Source organism: Tursiops truncatus, chromosome 20 (genome assembly GCF_011762595.2).
Source record: "Tursiops truncatus isolate mTurTru1 chromosome 20, mTurTru1.mat.Y, whole genome shotgun sequence".
In the NCBI taxonomy this organism is placed as follows: domain Eukaryota; kingdom Metazoa; phylum Chordata; class Mammalia; order Artiodactyla; family Delphinidae; genus Tursiops; species Tursiops truncatus.
The window spans coordinates 32447897-32471530 of NC_047053.1; the positions used below are offsets into that span (position 1 = coordinate 32447897).

Below are 23634 nucleotides of genomic sequence, written 5' to 3' on the forward strand. Positions count from 1 at the left end.
TGTCTCTCACACTTCGTCCTAATCCACATAAGTTGAAAGAAAAGTGCAAATATTTGTCAATTTACAATATTTTTACCACATACTTCGGATAGTGAATTTTCCAAGTCAGAAAAACATTGACATAAAGCGAAGGCGTAAGACAACACTCTAAAGAAGATTATTAAAAGGCCCATTTAGAAATACTTTAGGCTACAGCTGTTAGATATTAAGTATCCAGTATTAATGCTTCCCAAGAAAAGATTACAAGCACTGCAAAGGCAGAAAACAAGAGCTGAGAAGATAATGGCTGCTATCCCATTCCCTTCAACAATAAAGTAACTTTACAGAAAAAGAAAAGTCCTTTGCTTTCGGACTTAGACAAAACCAAAACAAATCAACCACAGCCTCAGCTTGCGCTGGTGCCCACGTAACAAAATCCACTAAATGACTGAGAATAGGCACATTCAGGGGGGTAGGCTGTGTGCCGGAATACGTTACCTTGGGTTTCACACTACTCAGAAGTCTGAGCTTTTGCTTCTGCTCTTCAAACTGGCGTCTTTTTCTTTCTTCTTCTAAGAGCTTTTGCTGCTGTTCAAATCGTTTTCTGAAGGAAAAACAATCTAGTAAAGAGCCAGCTTCAGGGATTATCAACTGTTATATTCATATTTCTTCTACAAAGTCATCTTGCATTTCTAGAACTAAAAACTTCACTGATAATTATATCTAATTTTCTGAAGACTATCCTATTTCACCACTATATTAATTTCCAAATACATGAAATAAGTCTAAAAAGTGATTTACCTAAATTATAGACGTGAATTTATTTCCTGTCTAATTTGCAAGGGGAGGAGACAACATTTTACATTCAAAGTAATTACAAAAAACAGAGAGGGAGGTAGACGAAATAAAAACACTCTTTGCATACAAAAAAGAAACTTTACTTGAGGAGGCAGTATCATACATGAGAAAGAGTAGTAGTTCTGGGACTCAGGAGGCCCGAACTCGGGTCCAGGTCTTACTGGTAACTGTGTAACCCAGCCTGACACTTGCTTATTTCTTTGGACCTCACTTTCCCCAGATGTAAAGTCAGAGGACTGAATTACAGGATCTCTAAGGTCCCTTCTGGCGTTAAACTTTTAAATAATAAGAGTATTTTAAAGAGTTTTAAAGGTACCGTAAAGGCACCGAGCTTCAAATCTGCACTACAGATCACTTGACAATTTTAAAATTGATTGCTATCGTGTATCTTTATCCTTGCATCCTGAGATCTCTTACTGCTGCTCCTCGGCAAACTGCTTCTGCATGTCTGGAGTGTACTGTGGGCCTGGAGGACGCATTCCTAGGAATGGTGCTTGTCCCAGGTAAGGCATTCCTCCTGCTGGTATTGGTCCCATTGGTATCCCTGCCTAGAAAAAAACAAAGACTTAAGCTTAAAAAAACACAATTTCTCCTTTTTCTTTTTCCTTTGGCTGCGCTGCACAGCATACAGGATCAGTTCCCCAACCAGGGACTGAACCCGTGCCCCCTGCAGTGGAAGCACGGAGTCTTAACCACTGGACCACCAGGGAAGTCCCCACAATTTCTCCTTTTAATTACTACAAAGAAAAACTGTAACTTCCATAAATTTTCTTATTTTTAATTAATGAACTATATAAAGGCATTTTAATAGAATATTTGATATTATTTATTAACAAACTATATAAATGCATTTTAATACAAGATTCAAAGAACACAGGCTAAAAATGAAAAGCTCCCCTTAATATCTTGCCTCTTCCATTTCCTTCATGTCTTCGAGGGGACCACCACTGCTAGAACAGTCTGAGGGCGTGCGTGTAAAATCTTTCAGTCTGTGTGTGTAAGGCTGTGTATGTGTACAACTCACAAGTTATATCTGGTGAGTTTACTGATCCATACTCTTTGAGAAGAGGTATCATATCTTACATGTCTCTGTATTTCCAGCAATAGAGAAGCACCTGGCATATGGTAGTTATTCCACAAATGAGATTAAACAAATGAGATTAAACACGATTTTCCAATATGATAGGATAATGATTATTTTGATATTCATTATCATAGGCTTGGCTATCCAAACTTTCACAGAAAATATCAATAATTAAAAAAATCAATAGTAAATGACATATCAATACAACAGTATAAAGTTTACTGAAGTGTCCAGAAGTAAGAATGGTATTACACAACAGCTAACCACAAAATCTAATATGAATAATGATGATGATGATGAAAATGATGGCAATGGATAATTTTTACTGAGTGAAAATTCCTGTGTTATTCAACCTTCTCCCTGAAACGTTCCCCTTCAGTTCCCTAACTTGAAACTTGGCTGTCCCTGGAAGCCCTCTCATTTGGAGATTGCTACTTTTCTTCCAACATTTCCTGTAGACGGGCAATATTCCTCCTTGCTTCCCCTTAAACCCTTTTTCTCCTCTTTTCCTTCAAAAACCTGAACACATTTTAATTTCTTGCCATCAGACTTCATCATTTACTATCCTAACTTGTTTATGTCATCTACTGACCCTCAACTCCCTCACTCTTCAACTAAAGGCTTCAGAACCTTGCTAAGGTCCATTCTACTCCTAAACTGCTCTTGGTGATGTCAATAATCATATGGATGACTCATCTAACACTGTGGCCTTTCAGGTCTCCTCATCACAATCATGTCCAACATACCATTCCAGTTTCCCATTCCACGGCCACCTCCCCTGATCATCCGCCCCAGTAACTGCATCATCTCCAAAATCTTGATTTTAAACATCCCAACACCTGACCACCACCTTCTATCCTTCCAGCTCATGTACTCCAGCAATTCTCTTATTTCATTAATACCTCCCTCCCATCCATTAATCTTACCACTTTCCCACTGTCCATCATCCTCATCATGTCCTCACTTCTCTTCTTGCTCAGCTTAGACTCCAGGATTCAATATTAAATGCCTCTGTAAACATCCTTAGCTCCCTTACCTCTGGCTTCCTTGGTATGGTCTCCCGGGAAACCTCATTCCTGGTTAGTCAACTAATCACCTTCTCTTATCCTTACAACCAAACCATTTAACCTTGCTGGAGAAAAAAGCCTTGATGATTCACCTTAAATTCCTGACTACAGATCTCAAATGGATCCCCAATGCAGGAGTCTTATGAGGACTCCTACTGTGTAAGATTTCAACCCTTTGACATTTCTTGAGATTTGCTATGGCCCAGCATATTTCAATTTTAATAAATATTCCATGTTTGCTTAAAAAGAAAGTATTTTGCAATTGTTGGGAACAGTGTCCTATTTATCCACTAGTCAAGCTTGTTAAGAAGGTTGTTTAAACCTGTATCTTTACTGATTGTGGATTTGTCTATTTCACCTTGCTTTGCTGTCAGTTTCTGTCTTATACATTTTGAGGCCAGGTTATTAGGTGCATACAAACTGTTAATCTTTCTGGTGAATTTAATCTCTCATCAAAATGAAATATCCTCTTTACCTCCAGGTTTTTAAGGCTTTTTGCCTTAAAATATATTTTGTTTGATTTTCCTTTAACAGAAATCATGTTACTGTTTCCCTCAAATAAAAAAAGTATTTCTTTTGAACTTATCCAAAATACCTTCTTGTTCTGAACCTTTACCGAGACAGTGGAACATTGTTTTAAGGTCTAGAAGTAATATAATATGTGTAAAGCACCTAGAACACTGTCTAGTACATATAAATAAATAACAGCTACGACAGAAATAATTATCTTTATACAGTAGAAATATACTTTATACATTAGAAACAATACTAATGACACAATAGAACACTTTCAAAAACAGTAATGATTCAATTTTTTTCTGAAACAAAATAAGATTCCTCAAGCAAATACAGAATTAAGCAACTAGATAAGAAAAAAGAACACAATAGTTATAGGTATCATTTTACTGTGTTCCTGCCATATGCCAGCTATAGAACTAGGCATTTACATACATTATTCTCAATATATGTGTAAGATCATCAGAATTAGGGATATTTCTGATAATGATCAATAAGAAGAACTTAGTAATAACACTTATGAAGCCTGTACTATGTTCCAGGGACTTTTCTAAGTGCTTTACATGTACTAATTAATTTAATCCTTACAACAAATCTATGCAGTAGGTGCTACTATTATTCTCATTTTACAGATGAGGAAATTGAAGCAGAAAATAGTTAAGTATCTCACTCATTACTGGCAAGTGTCAGGGCCAGGATTAGACCCAGGCAGCTTCTGGTCCCCAAATCCATGTTCTCCATCATTATGCTATGCTCCCTCTCCAGCTACCAACAACCACCATAAAATTCAAATTTAAAAAAAATTTTTTTTCTGTTTTTATTCATGTGCTCAGACACATACCTGTTCAATAAATACTAGCAGCCTGGAAGGCTTATGAATGGTTTCTAGTACTTTATAACTGGAATTCCAAGTAATATTGCTTAATTACTAACACTCCCTATTCTAAATCTTGAGTCGTAATGGCTATGCATACTTATTTTTAATCACACTGTGGTTCTCTTGCTGCTAAAAATTAGTGCCAGAGTCCTAGTATTACATTTCTTTTTTTCCCCCAATCTATAATTTAATCAGTTCCTTATTTTTCCCAGTTTTATTGAGATGTAACTGACATATAATATTGTATGAGTTTAAGGTGTGCAACATGTTGATTTGATACACTTATATACTGCAAAATGATTAACACCATAGCATTAGCTAACACCTCTGCCATGTCACATAATTACCATTTCTTCTTTGTGGTAAGGGATTAAAATTTCTTTTTAAAATTTTGACTCAGTTTACTCAAGGCACACAAAACACAAAAGAAACCACCCAAATCATATAGGCTAAAAGACAAAATGAGACATTCCACAAAAATAATAAAGAATGAAAGGAGGTGTTATTATGCATATTACCTTTCTATTTACACAATTCTGTTCTTCAAGAAGATTCAAACTTGCTAAATGGCATTTTGTTTCTCCTTCTCCTGAAAAGTAACTATACATTTCATAGAGTCTAATTTTATACATTCTTTTGAGATCTAGATAAACCAAAAGGTTAAGAGACACTAATCCTTAGCTATACAGTGAGTGAATAACACAGCAAAAGAAATAACTCAGAAATCTGAGATACATCCAATAAACTACTAAGAAGACTAAAAGATAAAGTTCACCCCCAAGCTGAAGGATACTGAAGGCTACTGAAGATTTAAGTAAGTGGAGAGGTACGACAGTAAGACTAAAAGAGTAAAAATGTTGATTTCTTTTTTTAAATTTTTATTTATTTATTTAATATTTTTAAAATTTTTGGCTGCCTTGGGTCTTTGTTGCTGCGCGCGGGCTTTTTTCTAGTTGCGGTGAGCGGGGGCTACTCTTTGTTGCGGTTCCCGGGCTTCTCATTGAGTGGCCTCTCTTGTTGCAGAGCACGGGCTCTAGGCGCGTGGGCTTCAGTAGTTGTGGCACTCGGGCTCAATAGTTGTGGCTTGCGGGCTCTAGAGTGCAGGCTCAGTAGTTGTGGCACATGGGCTTAGTTGCTCCGCAACATGTGGGATCTTCCCGGACCAGGACTCGAACCCGTGTCCCCTGCACTGGCAGGCGGATTCTTAACCACTGTGCCACCAGGGAAGTCCCCAAAATGTCAATTTCAATCACAATCACGACAGGTTTTATATGGAATTTGACAAGCTTATCTCAAAATTTATACTGAAGGGGATGTGACCATGAATAGCTATAATTCTTTAAAAGAAAAAGGAGGATCCACACTACAAGATATCAAGGCTTATCTTGGGCTAGAACAATTAAGACAGTAAGATGTTTATTGATGTAGAGATAGACAGGTATAGCAATGGGACAAATAGAAGAGCTCAAAAACTAATCCAAAGCATATAAAGAAATTTGATATTACAGGAGTAATCTTAGAAATCAACAGGTAAAGAATGGGCTGCTGGGCTTTCCTGGTGGCACAGTGGTTAAGAAACCGCCTGCCAATGCAGGGAACACGGGTTCGAGCTCTGGTCCCGGAAGATCCCACATGCCGCGGAGGAACTAAGCCCTTGCGCCACAACTACTGAGCCTGCGCTCTAGAGCCCGTGAGCCACAACTACTGAAGCCCATGCCTAGAGCCCGCAAGCCACAACTACTGAAGCCCGTGCCTAGAGCCCGTGCTCCACACAAAAGAAGCCACCACAGTGAACAAATAAATTTAAAAAAAAAAACAACAATGGGCTGCTGAGAGGAATTCCCTGACAGTCCAGTGGTTAGGACTCCACGCTTCCACTGCAGGGGGCATGGGTTCGATCCCTTGTCGGGGAACTAAGATCCCACATGCCGCACAAAAAAGAATGGGCTATTGATAAATGGTTTGGGGGACAACTGTCTACTCAAATGGAAAATAATAAAATTAGACCCTTCAGCCTCACACTGATACCAAAGAACAATTCCAGGTAGGTTAAGGACCTATATATGAAAAGAAACTTTAAATTTTTTAATAAGAAAATACAGGAGAATATCATCATTACCTCAGGGTAGGATTATGTCTTAGATGAGACACGAAAAGCTCAAACCATAAAAGAAATGATTTATCCATCTGACTTAACTTCTATAAAACATGACACCATAAACAAAATTAAAAGGCAAGCCAAAGTCTAGAAGGAGATATTGACAGCACAAATAACCACGAAGGTCAGAATCCAGAATATATAATGAACCCTTAGAAATCAATAAAACCAAAACAAAGAGCAAAAAATTGGAAGCAACTTAAATGTCCATCAATAGAAGAATATATATTCATGCAATGGAATACTACTAGCAGCTATATGAACAAACTTGGCATCATTCCACAACTGGGATAAATCTTGGAGAAAAACAATGTTAAATGAAAAAATCAAATGCAAAAGGGAACACACGTAAAATTTTAAAACCTAGAAAATATTATATAACATTCATGAATATTCAAACATATATTTAAAAAAGTACAAAATACATAAGGAAACAATAAAAAGTGAATTCATGATAGTGATAACTATCTCTGGAGAAGTAGAGGAAGAAAATTATACCTATATTGTTAAAGTCTTTTAAAAAATGTGAAGCAAATATGGCAGGTTAAAATTTGATAAAAGGATGACATGACTGTTTAAGTAGAAAATCGAAAAGAATCTACACAAAAATTCCTAGAACTAATAAGTGAGTTCAGCAAGGTTTCAGGTTACAAGACAAATACACAGAAATCAATTTGTATTTCTATATACTAGCAATGAACACATTAACACAGAAATTAACAATATAATGCCATTTACAATTACTCAAAAGAATGAAATACTTAGATGTAAATCTAACAAAACATTCACAAGACTTGTATGCTGAAAACTATACAATGCTGATGAAGAAACTAAAGAAGACCTAAAAAAATGGAGAGGCATATCATGTTCATATATTGAAAGAATCTTCATATTAAAGATGTGAATTTCCCCCAAGTTGGTATAAAGGTTTAATATAATTCCTACCAAAACTCCAGCAAGAGCTTTTGTAGATCTAGACAACATTATTCTAAAATTTTATGGAAAGGCAAATGAACTTAGAATAGTTAAAACAATTTTGAAAATAATAACAACGTGAGAGGAATCAGGCTTCTATATAGCTAATGAGATTGAACCAGTAATGAAAATCTCCCAACAAAGAAAAGCCCTGCCCTGATGGTTTTGCTGGTGAATTATACCAAACATTTAAAGAAGAAATAATAGCAATTCTTCTCAAACTTTTCCAAAACATTGAAGAGGAGAGAGGTTATGCTAAGGCCAGCATAACCGTGGTACCAAAGCCAGACAAAGACACTACAAGAAAAGAAACTACAGATCAATATCCCTTATGAACACTAACGCAAAAATCCTCAACAAAACACCAGCAATCAGAATTCGGCAGCATAGTAAAAGGACTATAAACCATGACCAATTGGGATTTATTCCTGTAGTGCGAGGCTGGTTCAATATATGAAAAATGATCCATGTAAATACCACATATTCATTTCAATGGATGCAGAAAAAGCATTTGACAAAATACAACCGCATTTCATGACAAAAAACACTCAACAAACTAGGAACAGAAAATAATTACCTCAACACAATACAGGTTATATATGAAAAGCCCACTGTGAACATCATACTCAAAGGTGAAAGACAGAAAGCTTTTTCTCTAAGATCAGAAATAGGGCAGGGGGGACTTCCCTGGCGGTCCAGTGGTTAAGACTACATGCTTCCACTGCAGGGGGCACGGGTTCAATCACTGGTTGGGGAACTAAGATCCTGCGTGCCGCGCGGCGTGGCCAAAAAGAAAAAAACGAAATAGGGCAGGGATGCTCATTTACCACTTCTATTCAAAATAGTAGTGGAAGTTCTAACCAGAGCAATTAGGGAAAAAAAGGAATAAAAGGCAACCAAGTTATAAAGGAAGAAGTAAAATGATCTCTGTTTGCAGATATGATCTTATTTGTAGAAAATCATAAAGAATCCACAAAAAAGCTGTTAGAACCAATAAACTAATTCAGCAAGGGGGAGGATACAAAGTCAACACACAAAAATCATGAGCCAACCTCACTATAGGGGTGTGGGAGCCAAAAGAGGTGAAGGAATGTCAGCAGAAACAATTAATCTTCCTACCAAAAAAAAAAGGCATAAAATGCTCAAAATTAAATGAAAAATGGACTGTTCTAGAACTTAAGAGAAATATATTGTTCAAATATTAAATGGAAACAAAATAAAGCTTTCAGATTGTATTTCTCCCTAAGCACTAAGAAAGTGAGGTATGTACCACTAGAAAAAACTTGACATTAAAATAATGTTTTTAAATCATGTGCATTTCTATACACAAAAAATGAACATCCAAAAAGGAAATTACAAAAACAATTCCATTTACAATAGCATCAAAAAAACCACAAAACAAACAAACAAAAACTTAGGAACTAATTTAACCAAGGAGGTGAAAGATTTAGCCAATGAAAATTACCAAAAACTGCTGAAAGAAATGAAAGAAGTCATAAATAAATAGAATCACAACGCATGCTTCATGGATTGGAAGACTTAATATTGTTAAAATGTCAATATTACCCAAAGCAAACTACAAAAGCAATCCCTATAAAAATACTGGTGACATTTTTGCAGAAATAGAAAAACCCATCCTAAAATCCATACTCAATGGGACTTCCCTGGTGGCGCAGTGGTTAAGAATCCACCTGCCAATGGAGGGGACACTGGTTCAAGCCCTGGTTCGGGAATATCCCACATGCCGCGGAGCAACAAAGCCCATGCACCACAACTACTGAGTCTGTGCGTCACAACTACTGAGCCCGTGTGCCTAGAGCCCGTGCTCCACAACAAGAGAAGCCACCGCAATAAGAAGCCCACGTACCACGACAAAGAGTAGCCCCTGCTCTCCGCAACTAGAGAAAGCCCACGTGCAGCAATGAAGACCCAATACAGCCAAAAATAAACAAAATATGAAAAAAAATAAATTAAAAACAGAAAGAAAACAGTATACCAAGTCCTCAAAAAAATTTTAAAAATAAAATAAAATTCATACTCAAGGGACCCTGAATAGCCAAAACAATCTTGAAAAACAAGAAAAATGGAGGACTCAGGCTTCCTGATTTCCTGCTACAAAACTACAGTAATCAAAACAGTAATGGTAGTTGCATAAAGGCATATAGACCAATGGAAAAGAATAGAAAGCCCTGAAATAAACCCTTGCATATATGGGTCAAAATGATTTCTGACAAAGGTACCAAGACCATTCTATGGGTAAACGACAGTCTTTTCAACAAATGGCGGTTTTCAACAAAATTGGACCCTTACCCTACACCATATACAAAAATTAACTCCAAATGGATCAGACCTAAAACAATAAAACTCTCAGTAGAAAACATAGAACAGAAACTTCGTAATACTGGATTTGGCAATGCTTTCTTGAATATGACACCAAAGGCACAGGCAACAAAAGAAAAAGTAGACAAGGTGGACCTTCATGAAAATTTAAAAAATCTGTATATTAATAGGCACAATCCACAGAGTAAAAAGGTAGCCCACAGAATGGGAGATAATATTTACACATTACATATATGATAAGGGGTTAATATCCAAAATATACAGGAAAATCCTAAAACTCAACAACAAAAATCTCAGTTCAAAAATGGGCAAAGGGGCTTCCCTGGTGGTGCAGTGGTTAAGAATCCACCTGCCAATGCAGGGGACACGGTTTCAAGCCCTAATCCAGGAAGATCCCACATGCCGCAGAGCAACTAAGCCTGTGTGCCACAACTACTGAGCCTGCACTCTAGAGCCCGTGAGCCACAATTACTGAGCTCACATGCCACAACTACTGAGCCTGCACTCTAGAGCCCGCAAGCCACAACTACTGAAGCTCGCGCGCCTAGAGCATGCGCTCCACAACAAGAGAAGCCACCGTGATGAGAAGCCTGTGCACCTCAATGAATAGTAGCCCCCGCACGCCACAACTAGAGAAAGCTTGCGTGTAGCAATGAAGACCCAACACAGCCAAAAATAAATAAATAAAATAAATTAAAAAAAAAAAAAGGACAAAGGAACTGAACAGACATTTCTCCAAAGATATACAAATGGCCAATAAGCACGTGAAAAGATTACTCAACATCACTAATCATTAGGGAAATGCAAATCAAAACTATAATGAGATACCACCTCACAACCATTAGGATGGCTCCTATCAAAAAACAGAAAATAAGTGTTGGCAAGGATGTGGAAAAATTGGAACTCTTTTATATTGTTAGTGGGAATAAAATGGTACAGTTGCTGTGGAAAACAGTATGGAGGTTCCTCAAAAAATTACAATAGAATTACCATGTGACCCAGCAATTCCATCTCTGAGTATATCCCCAAAAGAATTGAGAGCAGAGTCTAAAAGAGCTATTTGTACACCCGTGTTCATAGCAGTATTACTGACAATAGCTAAAACATGGACTCAACCCAAGTGTCCAAAGACCAATGAATGGATAAGCAAAGTGTCATATATACATACAATGGAATGTTAGTCTTAAAAAGGAAGGAAATTCTGCAATATGCTACAACATGGATAAACCTTGAGCACATTATGCTAAGTGAAAATAAACCAGTCACAAAAAGACAAATACTGTATGATTCTACTTACATGACGTACTTAGAGTAATCAAAATTATAAAGACGGAGGGACTTCCTTGGCAGTTCAGTGGTTAAGACAAAATGCTTCCAGTGCAGGGGGCGCAGGTTTGATCCCTGGTCAGGGAACTAGGATCCCACATGCTGTGCAGTGTGGCAAAAAAAAACCCCCAAAACGCAAAAAACATAAAGACCTAAAGTATATAATGGTGGATGCATGGGGCTGAAAGGAGGGAAAAATGGGGAGTTACTGTACAATAGGTACAGAGTTTCAGATTTACAAGATGAAAAGAGTTATGAGGATGGATGGTGGTAATGGCTGCACAACAACGTGACTGAATTTAATACCACTGAACTGTATATTTAAAAATGGTTAAGGTGGTAAACTTTATGTTATGTGTATTTTACTGCAATAAAGTTGGAGAAAACATGGGAGGAATCAATCTTACATAGCTACTGTAATCAAGACTAGTAGACACGTAAGTCAATGGAACAGAACAGAGAACCTAGAAAAACACTCACATAAACATGCCCAACTGATTTTGACAAAAATACAAAAGCACTCTGATGGAGGAAGGACAGCCTTTTCAACAAATGGTACTGGAGCAACTGGACATCCATCGGCCAAAAAATAAACCCCAACCAAAGTTTCATACCTTGTACAAAAACTAACTCAGAATGGATCGTGGACTTAAATGTAAAACTTTTAGAAAAAATAAAAAAATATGAGAAAGATCTTCAGGATCTAGGGCAAGGTGAAGAATTCTCAGACTTATAGCAATGCATGTTTTATCAAGTGAAAAACTGATAAATTGGATTTCATCAAAATTAAAATTTTTTTCTCTGAGAAGGACCTTGTTAAGAGGATGAAAAGACAAGTGCTATGGTCTGAATGTTTATGTCTCCCCCTAACTCATATGCTGAAATTCTAACCCCCAAAGGTGATGGTATTAGTAGGTAGGGCCTTTGGGAAGTGATTAGGTCGTGAGAGACAAAGCCTCATGAATGAGATTAGTGCTCTTAAAAACAGATCCCACAGAGCTCCCTAGTCCCTTCCCCCCTGGGAGGATACAACTAAAAGTCTGTGACCTGGAAGAGGGTCCTCACCCGACTATGCTGGCACTCTGATCTTGGGACTTCCAGCCTCTAGAACTGTGAAAAATAAACTTATGTTGTTTATAAGCTACCCAATCTCTGGTATTTTGTTACAGCAGCCTGAACAGACTAAGACAACAAGCTACAGACTGGGAGAAAATATGTACAACTCAACAGTAAAATAAAAAAGTCCAACAAGAAAATGGACAGAAGACAGGAAGGGACATTTCGCTGAAGAGAATGTAACCATGGCAAATAAGCACATGAAAAGATGTCCAGCATCATTAGTGTTAAAGAGAAACCAATATGGAGGCTGCACTTTGAATATACCCCTAGACCAAAGGCTCACAGTAACCAAAATGTAACACTGTCCTGAGTTCCCCCAAATGCTGACTCTGACTTTAAACAAAACCTAAGCTTTCTTCATGTCAATGTGACCTTACAGTTTCCTAGCTCATCAGCTACAAACAAGCAATGAAAAGGAAAGTAAGTTTCTAGAAAATAATCACAGTAGAACACAATGTACTCCTTCATGTTTCTAGTGAACTGTAACTGCTGAAAGCACTTGCGGGTTTGAGGTCTCCCTGTTGGGGAATACTTTGTTTCTTGCCCAATAAAATACCCATATCAAGTAAAGCTCCTTGAATTTTCTTTTGACATTAGTCATTGGGGAAATGCAAATTAAAATCATGAAATATCACAACACACCTATCAGAATGGCTAAAATAAAAAATAACAACACCAAATGCTAGCAAGGATGCAGAGAAACTGGATCACTCATATATTGCTGGTGAGAATGTAAAAGGGTACAACCACTCTAGAAAACAGTTTCTGTAAAAACTAAACATCCAAATACCATGCCACCCCACACTCCTGGGCGTTAATCCCAGAGAAATGAAGCCTTATGTTCACACAAAACCCTCTATTTGTCATAGCTAAAAAGTAAAAAACAGCCCAGACGTCCTTCAATGGGTAAATGGTTAAACAGACAGTAGTATACACAATAATGGAATATTACTCAGCAATGAAAATGAAGTACATGCAACAACTTGGATGAATTTCAAGGGAATTATGCAGAGCAAAAAAAAAAAAAAGCCAATCTCAAAAGGCTAGTGATTCAATTTAGGTAACATTGTTGAAATCACATAATTATAGAAATGGGAAACATATTAGTGATTGACAAGGGCTGGGGGGGTATGAAGTGGGAGGGAGATGAATTTTGCTGTAAAATGTCAACATGAGGAGATCCCTGGGGTGATGGGAATGTTCTGTATCTTGACTGTATCAATGCCAACATCCCGGCTGTGATATTATACTGTAGTTCTGCAACTTGTTACCACTGGGGGAAACAGGGAAAGGATCTCTTTGTATTATTTCTTATGTACATGTGTACAGACATTTACCTCAAAATTAAAAGTTTAACAAAAAATGTTTTGATAAAGCTGTGCAACTGGCTCACACATGTTCATCATATAGTCTATTCTTCCCTATATACTTGAAATATTTTGAATAATAACTTTAAAATTTATTCTAAATCTTGTGAAGTGTGTTCTGAGTTTGGGGGAGTGGAGGGCTATGCGGCAACCAAGACTAATTTTCATCTTTGACTTTTATCTGAAAGTGCACCCTTCAAACATAATGGGTATTCCTCATACATGTCTGTGGTTGGTTAAGGTTATTAAGTTTGAGGGAGAAAAATAAGATCTGAATGAGTTTCTCCTTTAAGAACAGTGAGCAGCTTCCAAGCAGTATAATGCCTGTCAGCAAGAATAAAGGTTAAAGAAAAAGATTTTGGCTTCTTTACTTTAGAACCATTAATCCTAAACTCCTGATACTCAGGGAAATTATTTGGGTGACATCAAATCTGGTAGTTCACTTTCTTATTGTTTTTATGCATGTTAGAGATCCTTATTGTTTTTGGTTGTTTCAAACTCTTAAAAATTTTTTTTTAGATAATTAGGCAAGTTATAAAACAATGTTTAATGTGAAAATTAATGATTTTAAAATTGTGGGCATTCCCTGGCGGTCCAGTGGTTAGGACTCCGTGCTTTCATTGCTGAGGGCACGGGTTCAATCTCTGGTCAGGGAACTAAGATCCCACAAGCCCCCGCCCCCCTAAAAACTGTATCAGTTGTTAAGATTCAGTGGTAAGTTTACGAAATCTTAATTAGAAACACATGGTATTCTTTGGTAGCTTGTTTCCAATCACTTGCTGCCCTTACTATAAGATGACACATCCTTATGTGGTGTGCATTCCTCCTGGTATACTCTCCTAATGATGTTTTTGAGTCATACTACTTTGTGAGAAGTGACTGATAAATCCTGCCTCTGAGAGAAAGCTTTAAAAGACATCACAGGGTTTGGCCATCTCTGGGATGTCCTTGGTAAGGGTCTCACAATAAAGAGAACATGCAGCTGAATCAGCTAACTCAAAAAGGACACGTATCATAAATGAGAAATCTGTTTCTGTAAGTCACTGAGACTTGAGGATTTTTGTTTCTGTAGCATAACCTAGTGAAAGCTGAGTAACTTGGACTTAAAACCTACAAAAGCTCAATTTATTCGTATTTTCTTCTTACTGGAGGTGAATAAAGAATGATTTGGAAGTTTTCCTAAATCTTTACATACAACATAGAAGCTTTATTTGTTTAAATGACTTTGACATGACAATGGTTTAAACTTAAATTCTGATTGCTAACTCCCATTATTTATAATTCATATACATGTGCTATTATACTAATATATACATAAAACATGCAGGAATAGAAAGTTTTAAATAATTAGGTAAAAATGAAATATATGGCATTTAAAATATTAATAGTACAAAATCCTTTTGTTCTGGTTTATTTGTGACTGATTTTTTTCTTTTTCTTTCTTTCTTTTTTTTTCAATAATATAACACTTTGGATTCAGCCAAAGATCTGACTCCTGGATTCAGTTTAGTTGGTTTAAATGGGTATCATGGCTGAAGAAGATAATTTACCGATGTGGATAAAGCCCATTCCTTAGGCTGTACTTATTAATTAAATCATGATACTATCAATTTCACTCACCAATTCTAAAACCAAAACAAAAGCAAAACAAAACAACCTTATTTGCTTTAATTTACACTATCTATGATCACGACCAGCTACGCAGGGACACAAGCTCAGCATGCTAGCAGGAAAATTCTCTTCAGTTCCCCTGCAACTCTCATTCAGATTCCCATTTATGTCTCGTTTTAAGTGTTATTAATTTTTACCTAAATTCTCCCTTTTTTTAAATATAAAATTTACAGAAAATTTGGAAGAACAGTATAATATATATTTTTTTGTTTTGTTTTTAAATTTTTTGGCTGTGCCTAGGGGCTTGCAGGATCTTAGTTCCCTGACCAGGGATTGAACCCGCACCCTCGGCAGTGAAAACACGGACTCTTAACCACTGCACCATCAGGGAATCCCTGGAAGAACGGTATAATATTAACATTTTGCCCTATTTGTTCTGGGTTGTTTTTTTAATATTTGTTTGTTTTAATATTTATTTATTTGGCTGCGTCAGGTCTTAGTTGCAGCACGTGGGATCTTTAGTTGCGGGATGTGGGATCTAGTTCCCGGACCAGCGATTGAACTCAGGCCCCCTGCATAGGGAGCATGAAGTCTTATCCACTGGACCACCAGGGAAGTCCCTGCTCTCTGTTTCTACACATACATACACTCTTTTTTTCTTTTGCTGAACCATTTGTGGGTAAACTGTAGACATAATTTACTTTTTTTTTTTTAAACAAAGAGAAAGTAAACATGAGGTTTATAAACTCCAATAAGTAACAGTACCTAGCTAGAATTTGGTAATATTGTTTTGATTCATCATATTTATTTTCTGGTTACCCTCTGTTTATAACAAATGAGGTTTTCTATTTACTTAACAAGAAAAGATTCCTTTAAGAATTTGCTGCAAACCTAACCAATTAAAACTATTAATTAAATAATACATGGCAAAAATCATGAAGGTGATACTCAAATGACTAAAGGCTGGGAAACACTGGTAATTAAGAACTCAGGCTCCAAAATGTAAGATAGCTTTGCTTTCAGTCTCTGTTCTGAAACAAGCTGTATGACACTGAACAGGGCACTGAATCTCTCTGACTGCAGTTTCCTTATCTATAAAATGGGAATAAGAATATTACTTATAGAGTTGTTATGAGGACTGAATGATATAATGCACACAATGGATACAGCACAGGTAAACAACAAATGGTGGTCATTATTATTATTACTGCTTATTACCATTATTCAAGAAAGAATGTTTTAGACAGAAATGGGGGTTGTGAGCCAATGAAAGCATGGAAACATAGACAAATATTAAAAACAGAACATGAAATAGTGTCATGCCACTGGAAAGATCATTCCTGATATTAATAATATAAGAAATAAAAAATTCTTGCCACTTCCTGCTCACTGTGTGCCAGGTACAATTCCAAGTGCTTTATATAATTCCTTTTTCAATTCTTTCTATAACCGTACTGGCAAGTTATTATTAAATCCGCGTTTTACAGGTAAGTGGCAAAGCTGGGCTTTGAACTTAGGTCTGACACCCATGTTTTTTTTCTTTAATCCCCCCACCCCGCAACCCCACCACCTTCTGTGGCTGTTCCTCTTCGATCTCCTCCATTTGCAACTCACTCCCTTAGATTTAAACACTGAAATTCTGAAGGCTCTATCCTGGACTATTTTCTCCATCTATAGGGTTCTTGGATGTTCTAGTTCACCCCTATGGCATCAATTACCTTCTATGTGTGCATGATTCCCAAATCTATAATTTTCAACCGAGAGTGAAAAATCTTGAGTGCCAGGTCAACTGATTGTCTCTGGACAGCCCCACTTGAATATTTCATGGGTCCTTAAAAATCAACAATTATGTTCCAGCAAACAATCTCTTCTGGTGTTTCTTTTATTAATAAATGACCAGTCAGTGGCTCATGCAGAAAACGGGGAATCAATGTGATACCACCTTCTCCTTTATTTTCAACATCCAATCCTTCATCAAGTTCTCTTCAGTTTATTTCCTAAGAAGTTCTCAAAAACATCCATCTCTGCACGCACCTGCTACCACCCTAAGTTAAGCCAACATCTCACCTGCTCTCACTACATCAGCCTCTTAATGATTCTCCTTACATCCACTTTCGCTCTCCCCTCTCCTTCTGATCACTCTCCAATCAGCAGTCAGAATGATCTTTTTGAAACACAATTCTGATTGCGTCATTCCACGCTTTATACCAGTCAATGGCTCTCTGATGCTCTCAAGAGAGAATTCAATGTATAAATAGTCAAGTACAGACCTACTGAAGACACAGGTTCAAATCGTGGCTATGCTCTGTGAGCATCCTCACAACACTTCAGTTTCCTCATCAGAAAAATGGAGATACCACCTCTTTAAAAAATTGTTATGGGGATTAGATGAGACAATTCAATATAAAGCAGTACCTAAGCCTTGCAAACGACAATACTGCTCCTTTCATGAGAACAGTAGAGTTCTTCTAACAATGTGCTTTCATGGCATCAGGTCCCTAAACTTTCCAAGATGCCATTCTATAATTCTTCTAAGTCAGTAGTCAAATATAGAGGTCACCAGATTTTTCTTAAATGATTTATCTTTTTTTTTCACTCTTACAAACATATATTCATTTTATTTTGAAGGAAGCCACCTAAGATGCAGACTACACTTATTTCTAAATATAACATTAAGCTCCTAGTATGTAGCTCTTAGAACACAGTTAACAACAAACGATAACTTTGCAAACATTGGCTAAAGAGGCAAGTACCTGTATAGCAATAGGTCCCTGGGACATTTGAGAGCTGTAATTCATTCCTATCATGCCTTGCACATTAGGCTGCATGACGGAGACCATAGGAAATCCTTGTTGCTGCATCGGCATCAGACCTGCTGAAAAACATAAAGATATCACTAAGGTCAATGTGTTTTACAGTTTATTTTCTTAAAACCATAAGCACCTAAAGGACTTGTTACTTGGGAGGTGGCACAGTATAGAGGAAAAGGCACAGGCTCTGGAGTGAGACAGACTTGAGTATGAATTCCAATTCCATCATTTACTTAGCTATGTGATCTTGGGCAAGTTACAAAACTTCATCTGTAAAATGAAGATAATAATACCTATTCCACAGAATTTTTGTGCATACTTAAAAAATACACAATATGGCCTAACTGGCCTTCAAGATGGCCCCCAGCAATCTCTGCCTCTTGGTATTCATATCCTTGTCCTTCCCTCCCATACTGAATAGGGCGGACCAGAATAACCAATAGGATATTGTGGAAATGACGGTGTGTAACTTCCAAGGCTGGTTCTTCTTCCTTTCCCTTTCTTTTTTCTTTTCTTTCTCACTCCCTTCCTCCCTCTCTTTATCATATTTATTTATTTGGCTGCGCCGCACCAGGTCTCAGTTGCAGCATGCATGTGGGGGATCTTCGTTGCAGCGTGCGGGCTCTTAAGTTACGGCGTGCGGGCTCTTAAGTTACGGCATGTGGGATCTAGTTCCCCGACCAGGGATTGAACCCAGGCCCCCTGCACTGGGAGCGCAGTCTTAACCACTGGACCACCAGGGAAGTCCCCCAAGGTTCCTAATAACCACTGCAGCTTCCTTCTTGCTCTCCTGGATCACCCGTTGGGGAAACACACTGCCACATCATGAGAATACTCAAGCAGTCCTAGGGGGAATGGAGAATCCATGTGGCAAGGAACTGAAATCTCTTGCCAAAAGGCAGCATGAATTTGCCATCTATGTGAGTGAGCCATCTGGGAAACAGATCTACCAAACCCATCAAAGCTTCCCATGACTACAGTCCTAGTTGACATCTTTAATGCAATCTCCTTGGCCCTAAGCCAAAAACACCTAGTGAGGCCACTCCCAGATACCCAACCCACACAAAGTGTAAAACAGTAAAATGTTTATTTTCTTTAAGTTTTGGGGTAATTTTTTATACAGCAGCAGATTACTAGTAGTTAAGAGTTAATACTAATTAATACTAATACTAATTAAGTTACTTTTAATACAAAAGTAGTTAAGAGCATGAACTCTGGAAGCCACCTAAAAATGTCACTTGCTAGGTTTGGGACCTTAAGCAACTTGATTAACTTCTTTCTGTGCCTCGGTTTCACATCTGTGAAACTGTTTAATACCTAATATGCTCAAAGAAATGATATTCCTCTTCTCTTTCCTTACACGAATAATTAATATAACACCACAAACAGCTATCAGCATGCAAAGTATATAATGCAATGGCAGGAAAACCATCATGAAAGTGTGTTTTATAGTATAGAACCTCCCAAACTTTTCCAATGAAGTATTCCCAAGAGTACAGGAGAATAAAGATTACGTCCCTTCAGGGATTTAATAAATATGAAATGCCTACCACACTTTAGGCACAGTTCTAGATACCTGGTATGCAACAGTGAATAAAACAAAATCCCTACATAGCCTGAACACAAATTTCATCCTAATTTTGCACTGTACGACATATTACATCCATGCTGGTTCTAGTATAAGGAACTTTTTAAAATCAAATTTTGATTAAAAAAAATTAAAGGTCTGGTAAAGTATACCATATTTATCTCGTGGATTCTGTGTACCTTCAAGGTTATTCATACAGAGTTTAATTTCAGAAGCATGGACACCACATTTGTAGGTAACATTTATTAGTGGCAAACTATTCATTTATATTAACCATTTTTTCAAATATTTGAGGGCCTACTCCATGTCAGGCACCATTCTAGGGACACAACATTGAACAAAGCCAGGTCTTTGCTCTCATGTAACTTACACTGTAATTGGGGGAGACAGATAATAAAAAAAGAAAAAAATAAGTGGATATCAGGTGGGGATGGGGGAAAGGAAGAGCCAGGGAAAGGAGTGGTTGCTGTTTCATAGTCAGAAAAGGTTTCTCCAAAAGGGTGGCATTTAAGCAAGCACTTGAAGGGAGTGAGCCATGAGGATATTTGGTTAGAGTATTCTAGACAAAGGAACACCAAATGCGAAGGCCTTGAGGTGTCATGGAGAATTAGAATGCATAGACTGGGAACTTCCTTGGTGGCGCAGTGGTTAAGAATCCGCCTGCCAATGCAGGGGACACGGGTTCGAGCCCTGGTCTGGGAAGATCCCACATGCCTCAGAGCAACTAAGCCCATGCACCACAACTATTGAGCCTGCGCTCTAGAGCCTGCGAACCACAACTACTGAGCCCGCGTGCCACAACTACTGAAGCCCACGTGCCTAGAGCCTGTGCTCCGTAACAAGAGAAGCCACAGTAATGAGAAGTCCACACGCTGCAAGGAAGAGTAGCTCCTGCTCGCTGCAACCAGAGAAAGCCCACGCGCAATAACAAAGACCCAACACAGCCAAAATAAATAAATAAATTTACCAAAAAAAAAAAAAAAAAAAGAACACACAGACTGAATATAGCATAGTAAGATGTCTTCCCTCTTATGCCTTTGGACCTAAAGTTTTATTTATTTTCCTAAGTGTATTTAAGTCGAACAGGTAACTCAAGGATTTGGTACAACATTCAACGGCACAGAAGTATACACAGTAAAAAACAAGTCTTGTTTCTCTCCTGTCTCCTATTCACCTACTCAATGATCTTATAGCTACTCTTCTTCGTCTGTTCCTTGTATATGCTTTCAGAAATAACCCCTGCACTTTTAATGCCTTCAAAAGATCAGAAAGTCCACTCTAACATACTTTGTAAAAAAATCTTGAAAACAATTCCAAATTCCAGAAGAAAAAATATCAGGCAACCTTCTGGGCTCTCTTCTTGTCCTGTTCCTTTGCTCCATATGTAGATTTTTACTTGAAAGTTTATAAAAATGCAAAATGAGGAGCCACAATAATGAACACACAACTCTCTAATGCCCTCCTAAAGTACAAAAGATCTCAAACCATTTGATCTAAATCTGGGACACATCTAATTACAGATAGCTTAAATAATGCATAAATGTGAGCACAATGAAAAGAATACAACTGACCCTTGGAAAAATTTACCTGAAACTCAACCTCCATCACTGATTATAAATGGAGACACTGACCACCTGCTACTGAGCTGCTCTTTATCATTCATCTCTACTGGTGACCTAGGAGTCTCTGTTTCTCTAGCAAGTCTACCATAACCAGTTAACACTGGCTTTGTGAGCAGGGCCGGTTTTCAGAGCAGCTTGGCCTGTGGAGAGGAGGGGGGCACATTGGAGTGGGAGAAGTGAGCAGAAAGAAGGGCAGACATTCTTTCATCAGTTTTGTGTTCCAGTGACACAGAAGCATGAGTCAAGATTATATCCCTTCACTACTGTTTCCTTGAAGACAAAGCTAGAATCAGTATTGGTGGGCCCTTGTCTGAAACCAAGAGAGAAGGGATATACCTAGTGGAGAAATTGCTAGGAATAAAACTGAGACGTAAAATAGTTTAAACGGAATCAGAATATGTGATCTCTTATGTACATGATTAAAATAAGACCAAATTCATATAGAGAAAACGTAAGTATAAAATAACTAAAGGGGTTCATTTATTCATTCAACAAGCATCTATAAAGACCCTATTATTTTCTATCAACATGCTGGGTGCTGGAGATACTGACGAGCATAAGGCAGACATAGCCCCTGCCCCACGGAGCTAACAATCTAGAAGACAGACAGGAGGAAGATGGCATTCAGAGAACTACAACTCATTTCATCTTTGTCACCTGTTTCTTCAATACTTTTGTCTTGAAAGTCTCCTTCATCTCTGAGATTAAATAATAACCTGTCAATATAATGCTTAAATAAGTTTGGGAGAAATGAGGAATGATCCTTCTTATTTGCCAAATTACACAATTTTTGAGAAATTTTAAGAGTAAGCTGTCATAGAGGTTCCAGACTATAAGAAAATTTTACTCTATTTGGCAGCAACAGAACTTTTTTACCCACTTAATCCCCAAGTTCAGACATAATAGTGAAAAATGAAAGTTGAAAACTTAAGCTTTCACATACCTTGAGGGGGTCTTATTCCACCTGCAACTGGAAACATGAAGCTGAAAACAGAAAAATATATCAGGATTTTCCTATGTGCAAAGAGTTCAGATAAAACATGTAACATTTCACATAAAGTAAAAAATTATAGCCTGGGCCGTGGCATCTCTTCCATAGTACAATATTGAATTATCCACCATCAATACAGATTGACCATCCACAGGATGCATGACAGTCAGCATGTTAGTGTAGGGAGAAAATTTTTGAGCCAGAAGACAGAAGACCTTGAAACTGGTCCTGGTTCTGTCACTCCCCCGGATTCCCCTGGATTCCAATGTGACTCCCCTGGATTCCAATCTCCCCATCCATAAAATGAGAGGGCTGGATTAGATTCAATTCAGTGAACATTTTTTGGGTGCCTACTACATGAAAGGCCTGAATGAGGTCAGTTTCGCTGAAGACACAGATGCAGGCAAATAACTTTAACATAGGACAGAATGTGCTAAGGGCTGTGAGAGGGCCAGAATACTAACAGAAATGAGAAGAAAAAGATTAATTTTATGGTTTATATCTTGGGAAGTTTCTTGGAGGTATCTCTTGAGCTGAATCTTAAAGAGAGGCACACTATATAGCTTGAGCAAAATCTCAGAGGCCAGAGCTGTAGTGTGTTCAGAGAAATGATTTAAGGTTGAATATAAGATATAGGACTGAAAAAGTAAGCAAAATGTAGAGGGCCTTTAAAATGTTTGATTTTATTTTGAGTACTGTATAAAGTCAGAGATTTTTTTTTTTTTTTTTTTTTTTTTTTTTGCGGTACGCGGGCCTCTCACTGTCGTGGCCTCTCCCGTTGCGGAGCAACAGGCTCCGGACGCACAGGCTCAGCGGCCATGGCTCACGGGCCCAGCCGCTCCACGGCATGTGGGATCCTCCCAGACCGGGGTGCGAACCCGCATCCCCTGCATCGGCAGGCGGACTCTCAACCACTGCGCCACCAGGGAAGCCCCCAGAGATTTTTTTTAAACTGTGGTAAAATATACACAATATAAAATTTTACCATTTTAACCATTTTTAAGTGTACAGTTCAGTGGCATTACAATGTTGTACAACCATCACCATGATCCATTTCCAGAACTTTTTCATCATCACAAACAGAAACTCTGTACCCATTAAAAAAATAACTTCCCATTACTTTTTCCCTGCAACCCCTGGTAACCACTATTCTACCTTCTGGCTTGATGAACTTGCCTATTCTAGCTACCTTATATTAAGTGGAATCATACAATACTTGTCCTTTTGTATCTGGCTTATTTCACTTAGCATAATGTTTCCAAGGTTCATCATGTTGTAGCACACATGAGAATTTCATTCTTTTTTTATGGCTTGAATAATATTCCATTGTATGTATGTACCACATT

General features: G+C 37.7%; 1 protein-coding gene across 9 annotated transcripts in view; it reads right to left on the reverse strand.

The window, feature by feature from the left end:
• SYNRG (synergin gamma) overlaps window positions 1-23634 on the reverse strand; it is a 92801-nt gene that overhangs the window by 63592 nt on the left and 5575 nt on the right. For 6 of the 9 annotated variants that reach the window (XM_019945380.2, XM_073797157.1, XM_073797158.1 and 3 more), the window contains exons 2-5: window positions 22241-22281; window positions 18031-18152; window positions 1255-1385; window positions 478-583 (exon numbers count right to left, since the gene is read on the reverse strand). In XM_019945380.2, coding sequence (XP_019800939.1) covers window positions 478-583; window positions 1255-1385; window positions 18031-18152; window positions 22241-22281 — 400 coding nt within the window. The remainder of the gene's footprint in view (window positions 1-477; window positions 584-1254; window positions 1386-18030; window positions 18153-22240; window positions 22282-23634) is intronic. The other 3 variants (XM_019945381.2, XM_073797155.1, XM_073797152.1) reach the window with 1 other exon arrangement.